General features: G+C 32.7%; 1 protein-coding gene and 1 long non-coding RNA gene across 2 annotated transcripts; both read left to right on the top strand.

Moving 5' to 3' along the window:
* The first annotated feature begins 215 nt into the window (after positions 1 to 215).
* Positions 216 to 1,023, top strand: LOC123307829. The gene is made up of 2 exons (XR_006537012.1): positions 216 to 570; positions 673 to 1,023. It is a non-coding gene; the product is annotated as an uncharacterized LOC123307829 (long non-coding RNA).
* Positions 1,024 to 5,963: 4,940 nt separating this feature from the next.
* On the top strand, positions 5,964 to 6,669 carry LOC123306971 (M-phase inducer phosphatase 1-like). The gene is made up of 2 exons (XM_044889172.1): positions 5,964 to 6,383; positions 6,583 to 6,669. Exons 1-2 carry the CDS (start codon positions 6,024 to 6,026, stop codon positions 6,667 to 6,669), a joined length of 447 nt encoding a protein of 148 aa, XP_044745107.1. The 5' UTR covers positions 5,964 to 6,023.
* The last annotated feature ends 474 nt before the right edge of the window (positions 6,670 to 7,143 follow it).

Genomic DNA, 7,143 nt, shown 5'->3' with positions numbered 1-7,143 from the left:
AATAAAAGTGATTTAATTACGTTTACTGAATGTATATGTGTGTGACTAATATCAATTAATATATTCATTACTTCGCCTCTCTAGAAGTCAATGACTAAATTTTATTTTATTCAGAAATAAACATTCTATGTCTTGTGAAATCTCATCTTAATCGTTGCATTGTAAAATTGATCTGGGAACTCGGGAACTGACACATCGATTCCCTAGGTCCATAGACCTTATAAAATATGGACAGGCCCTGAGAGAGAGAGGTCACGAGTAGTACGTTAGAAAGAGATGGACATATGGTAGAAAACGTCAAAATCATATGTTTATTGTTTACTGTTCAGCTACTGTGTTTTCAATCGATATTTCATTCTCCTCACAAGCAATTTAGCAGAAAACTAGGTTTTTAGAATCGACTGCTACATGCTAATAAAGCGGAAGAGATTTATTTTTGGAAAAAATTGACCAATAAAAGAGTTTCTTTGTTATTTCATGTACATATAAGACATAATTCACAAACAATCACAAGGAATATACCTAATCTACTTCCTATATTTCATAAGGCCACAGCAAGAATTTGTAGAGGTGACTTGAATTTCGAGATAGTAGGTATATATTATTGAATATTATAAATAATGTTGTTCTAAACGAAGTAGTTACATATCTACCATCACATTCTATTTCAAGGCATGTCCGAAGAAAATACTAAACTCCAATCTGGATTTAATATTAGAAAGAGAAGAGATGTGAATCATGTTGATATTCAGTAAGCCCTGTGACATCGGCAAACTCAAAACTCAATATTTTCTGTTAATCAGTGTCACAGAAATCTAACACTGTAAAGCCACACGATAAAGAAACAGGAGCAGTAAAATATTACTGCCAGGAGTGCCAGAGAAGAGCAACTAAATCACCTGATGAAGAACCTATCAAAATAATTGGAAAAAAAATTGTGAATGATTAATCATCATATAAATATTTCCCCAGCAGGAAATTTTATATTATTTGTGAAAGTATCAATAAATGTACTTAAAATTATTGCCCTTTTCTCTATACCACACATGTTTTTGCTCATGGAGGGTGAGATGCTTAAAAAAATTCACTTCAACGATTAATTTTTCTCTGTGTAGCCAGAAACCAAAGCAGGGGTCCTTTTATCTTCCCAAATCACGAGTAATTTCAGTGTATATAAAATCAGACCCTGGCGAATGAGATAATATTGTTGTTTTATATAACTCTCAAGTTTTTCTACATTAATAAAAATATTAAAAAAAAATTCAGTCAGTATTTTTTTTTTGATAAACTTTTTAGGGTTTTCACTCGCAATCTCTGAAACTATTATTTTATCAGCACTTGATAGTTTCAATACGAGAAAAATATAGTTGATTTGATAACATTTTCGTAGTTGATTTCAGTACAAAAATTGCTACAAATTAATAGAAAATCTATAAATCTACCGACAACCACCCAAAAATGCAACATGGAGGATCAGCGGACTGGTAGAATTCCCGAGTTTACTCGATAACTTGGTTGAAGCGGCAACGTTGATTTATTCTCTACCAGCTACCAGCTTGACGTTTACTACCAGGGACTGCTGTTATCTCTCTTTTCTACCACCCCCCTCTCTCTCGTAAGTATTCCTCGATGCGGTGACCGGGAAAACCACGTGAAGGCCTGTCCATGTTTTATTAGGTCTATGCCTAGGTCACAATAATTATGAGTAGTTATTAGTAAAACGGTGTACAAATCTCAATGTTACATATTCACTGACACAAAATTTTCCCCAATATTTTGAACTAAATAATTGTGGTAAGGGCGGCAAAATTTTAATAGCCTTCTGGCGGCAAATATGTAAATCCGCCACTGGCTGGGGTAATTAAAATCCAAAAGACTTTGAACTGTTGTGAGGATGGTGGCATGTTCAAATAATGTTAGTTGATTAGAGGAGCCTGGTTCCTTAAATGAAGATCCATTTTTTCGTTCACTTCAAGCGAAATGGCCTGCTTTTCAAAAAGTCGTGACTAATTTCAGCTTCACAATGTTGAATACCTACATTATCAAATAGCATCAAATTCCTGAGTGCTGAAAGAGTGTTGATGGAGGTTTTCCAACTTAATGGCTGGGTATGTTAGTACTTATCTTCAAGATCATAAACTCTTTATGAAAGTTCATCACCTCCCAGTTTTAAGGTATTAGTTACAAACGCCAGTTTCTTCAGAAATATTAATAGTGAGTTCTTTTCAAATGCAAGATTGCACGAAAGATATATCGGATATCTCCTATAGAACAAGAAAAGAAATAAGTTCTGATTTTTTCACGTGCTCGCCCGATTCGTTATATGTTCATCAATCCGTCAAAAAAATTAAGAAATGTTGCCAAAAGGAACAAAAAAATAAAAAACTGATGAAAACAAATGTACTCCATATAAAAATTGCCTCGTTAGGGAAGGTTTATTTTTAATAGCTGTAAAGATGGAAAATTCATTTCGGAAAAGTATGTATATTCAATCAATGAAACAATTGTCAAAAATACCTGTAATTTGAATTATAAAACTTATCGATATGTGAAGATATCTAATTATGCATTTCAAAATATATGCTTCTTGTGTCAAACTTTCTTTAAAAAATGTGTACTTCCTCTTTTAAACACAACAGATTATATGGCCGAGGTAATGGACTCGGATATATATTAATTTCAGCCATTTGAATAATAAAGCGACAGAATGAGAGGAATTGAAAGAAAATCGTTGAAGAAAGAAATGTAAAGGCTTCAGAACAATGTCAGATTGACATAATAAATTTAGATAGATACTCTGCGAAAAAAAAACTGTAAAATTTGACGCAGCCTATAGAAAAGTTTTATCAGAAGCCTTGGCAAAAAATGAAAGACATGTAAATGATGTAATTGATTTGATGGAAAGGGTAAAGTTTTATACTTAAGAAACTTTAATTTAGAAAACTCTGGTAGAATATGTCCAGCTGTGGAAATGATTTCCTCTCAATATGATGGGGGCAGCATAGGTGCGGGACTCCTAAAATTCAGGGATTTTTGTGCTTCTCACAAGAAATTGACGGCAGCATTGTTGAATGCTGCATCGATAGCATTGAATTCTCTAGAATTGAAAGATTATTTGGATGTGACTTTTCGTATATTGTCAAGCAACGAATTATTTAATTTAATTAAAATAGAACTGCACCTCTGCTAAATAGAGGTGCACCTTTTTAAATTAATGGCTCGAGATATTGATTATAAATTATTGATTACATAACGTAAGTCGACTTGTAAAAGAAATTGTTGCCACGGCATATAATATTAATGATAAGGAAATTTTTTGTTCTTGGATCAAATATTTATATATTGTAACGAATTCGGATACTAAAATTTCAACGTTCAAAGAGGACTTCAGAAAGTTATTTGATATATCGAGTTATTCAGGTCCTTTAATAGATGATATTCAGATTGAAGTTAATTTAAAATTGAATACAAGTGAGAGTGACAATTTTGATTCGACATTATTATGTCAGTATTTGAGAGAAATTCTAAAACCTTTGTCATTGAACTCCGATCCAGGTAATTTTAGCGAGAACGAATATAAAAATTGTGAGTTCTTTCTGTGTTTTTTTAAACATTATATACCCTTCCTCCCCTCTGGAGTGGAATATTGTTGAAAAACAAGGAGAGATTGAGCAACGCTCCTGTTGAGAGATGGTTTGGTATTTTGAAATATATCTTAGCAAAGAGAGTATTGCGTGGTCGTATAGACGGTAAAATGCAAGTAAATATGTGATTTTTGTTTATAAAGAATGCTCCGAAAATATTACTAAATCCAAGTGCAGTAAAACTTAGAATAAAAAAAAGATGATGGTCTTGCTTCACATGAGGTTTGGAAGAAGGAAGAAAAAATGATGCATAATAACTGTCTGGAAACGTTCTTGAATAGGGCACTTAAGAATTCTTAATAGGTTCAGCCTAATAAATAATCGTCGGATCTCTGCATTTATTGTAAAGACGGAATGCTTGAGTTCGAAACTTAGTGGGTCTGATATTAATAATATAAATTATATGCTAAGTGCGATAGAGCCGATAGATGGAGATCTTGAAGCAACATTTAGCGGAGATGTTTTTTGTAAATTTTGTGCAGGTAAAGCCACAGAAAGAAGGCCTTCCCTCTACGATTAATTTCGAAGAGCAATGTAATAAATATTTCAATGACAATCCCTAGAATATTTGTAGGAGATTGGAAAGAATATAATTTTTTATTTCTTTTAATAAACAGGAATTCAATATCCGACTGTAGCTGTTAAACATGGAATAGATCTAGAAAAACGTGCGGTCCAAGCCTATGAAGCAGCTACTAATATAATACGAAGTGCATTTTTTAGGGTTTGGTACCTAATTCCTGCCTCGTATCAATTTCTTGCGGTTTCTCGGGATGGATTGATGAATGACAATGGTTTAATTGAAGCGAAATGTCCGTACTGGTGTAGATTTTTTTTACCGGATGCAATCTCGTTAGGAAAAATTAATAAAATAGCATTTGAAATAAAAACTATTTTTAAAACGCACCCTTATTATTATCAAATACCTCCTCGAGATAAGTAATAAAGATTGGTGTAATTTTGTAATTTGGACCTAGTGTATTCAAATAGATCGAATATTCAGGAATAATAAACGTTGAAGGGATACTTTTCCAAAATTAAAGCGGTTTTTTTTTTTCATAATGTAGCCATATATTTCCAAATCAATCAGAAATCAAATGGAGACCATCAAGTGAAATAGTAATTCTACCGAACGGATTAGTTTCTGCTTTAAGCTATTATAAAAATATAGGTATAAAATATTATATTTCATTTTTGGCAGATTTTGAATGTGATGTAAAGGAAATTACTTCTGAGGATTTTGAAATATTATCGGTTAGAGACGGTTATCTAATTTCATAATAGATATTTGTTTGAATATATTCAATAAGAATGAAAATGAGTTTCAAGTTTTTCCAACTGTGGTTTCGGTGCAAACCACCCTTCACTTTCGAATGTAGAATTCAAGAAAGATATTTCAATATTTCCCATACTTCAAAATTACTCGGATAAAATGGATCGGTCCAGTTTCCCCCATTTTGGTTTGGCTGCCATACGGCAGCACATAAAGAAAATCTTTATTGTATCTAGGTAATTTTTTAAAATACGCAGAATTTTATAAAACAAATTTTTGTATAGATGTTTGAATGGTCCATCGAATTGAAGCAACATGATAAACAAGACGACGGCTCTTATTGCGGAGTTTATGTCCTATATTATTTTGATAAATTAGTCAGTGGATAACGTTTGAACAACAATATCAATTTTAAAAATGATAGAGTAAATTTGAAAGATGTCATCATTCGTTCTTCAGATAATATGTCCAAAATATGCTTTTTTTGCGGAATTTGCATAAAAGATGTATATCTGACCCAAGTTCAGAGATTTCATCTACACTCTATTAGTTGTGTGCGATTAATTAATTGTTGAAGGATTTTTCCAATTTAATTTATTATTTCTAATAATGAAATTCATTTTATGATTGATTCTGATAAAGTACATACTAACATTGCACTGAAAGAATTGTTGTGGAGCACGAACTAGAGTTAAAGAGTTGTTAGATCCCTTCGCTTTTTCCTTGAAAAAGCAGTTATATCAAAAATTGATTCATTTTGTTTTGAACGTAGTTAAAAATAATATACCCAAATAAAATCAAAGAGAGAAATGTTTATAACTCCGAAAATAATTCGTACTCCAAAAAAATTCTTTCAGTGGAGTATTTGTATTAATGTGCTAATTTTGAATATTTTCGAACGCGATACTGAAAAAATTAGTCAATTATCAACAGATAATCGGAAGATAATTGAAATAATTCCACTCCTGATTTGTTCATCACTCCATCAAAAAAAATTGAAGGAATGTTGCCAACAGAAACAAAAAATTAAGAGCTGAAGAGAGAAATATACTTTATGTTAAAATTGCATTTTTAAGGATTACATTCATCGGAACGAAATAAGAAAGATGTCGCACCAGGAAATTGAGAAAAATTCCATCAAGCGGCCAAACGACACCAGTCCGGTGAAGACTAAGAGGATCAAGCTTGCGAGTAATAAAGAGCCGGTACTTGAACCCGCCTTCTCTGGAGACGAAATAATAACTGCCGTGCAGAGGTCAACTGAGGAGGAACTCATAGGGGACTTCAGCTGGCCCTATACCCTGCCGATTACGAAAGGAAGGCATCAGGACCTAAAGTCCATAACTGCCTCAACTGTGGCCGACCTAATTACAGGCAGAATTATAAATGTGGAATTCAAAATAATTGATTGCCGGTATCCCTATCAGTTTAATGGCGGCCATATAAGTGGTGCCGTGAATCTTTATGTGAGACAGCAAATCTCTGAATTTCTCAATAAATCATACAAGAAAAGAAAAAATTAAATTTTTGATTTTCCACTGTGAATTTTCAAGTGAACGTGGACCTAACCTGTAAGTACTCAAACGTTCCCCATTAATTTTCTATAGCAACCTGAAGCTAAGAAAATACTTATCTCATTTTTTCCAGTTGCAGATAGATAGATAGAAAAAAAACGGGACTGCATACCCTGCATTAGATTACCCAGAGCTTTATCTCTTGGATGGTGGATATAATAAATTCTTCAGGGAGTAAGCGGGGATGTGCAGTCCTCAAAATTATATAGAAATGTTGCAGCCGGAATACGCAGAGGAGCTGCAACATTATAAAATGCAATCGAAGACGTGGAATAGAGACAAACACAAAATAAATAAAAATCGGTAAAATAGTGTAAATAGAATTTTGTTTGAAGCTCATGGTTTTTATTTGGAAATCTTCATTTTTACCTCTTAATTTAAGCTCAGTAATAAATAATGCAGCAGCATATGTGTTCCAGCCAAAGGTTATATTAGTATATTATCGATTTTGAATTTGAAGTTGTGATACCTCTATATACAGGTTGAGTCAAAAATGTGTACCAAGCTTTCTGGGGTTGATATTACATTAAAAAATAAGTATATGATCTTTTCTGATAGGGCACATTAATGCAAATACTTTACATCATCAATGCGATTCGATATCTACTATTCTGACCATTATGATTCCTTGTGATTTTGGAAGTCTATTTCA

Source organism: Coccinella septempunctata, chromosome 2, assembly GCF_907165205.1.
Source record: "Coccinella septempunctata chromosome 2, icCocSept1.1, whole genome shotgun sequence".
NCBI lineage: Eukaryota > Metazoa > Arthropoda > Insecta > Coleoptera > Coccinellidae > Coccinella > Coccinella septempunctata.
The sequence above is the reverse complement of the archived record's forward strand: the minus strand, read 5'-3'. Positions and strand labels throughout refer to the sequence as shown.

Excerpts from the sequence above, each read along its gene's own strand:
- LOC123306971 (XM_044889172.1), top strand. The coding sequence starts at position 6,024 with ATGTCGCACCAGGAAATTGAGAAAAATTCCATCAAGCGGCCAAACGAC. Across the intron at positions 6,384-6,582 it reads GTGGTGCCGTGAATCTTTAT|AAAAAAAACGGGACTGCATA; the intron begins GTGAGACAGCAA and ends ATAGATAGATAG.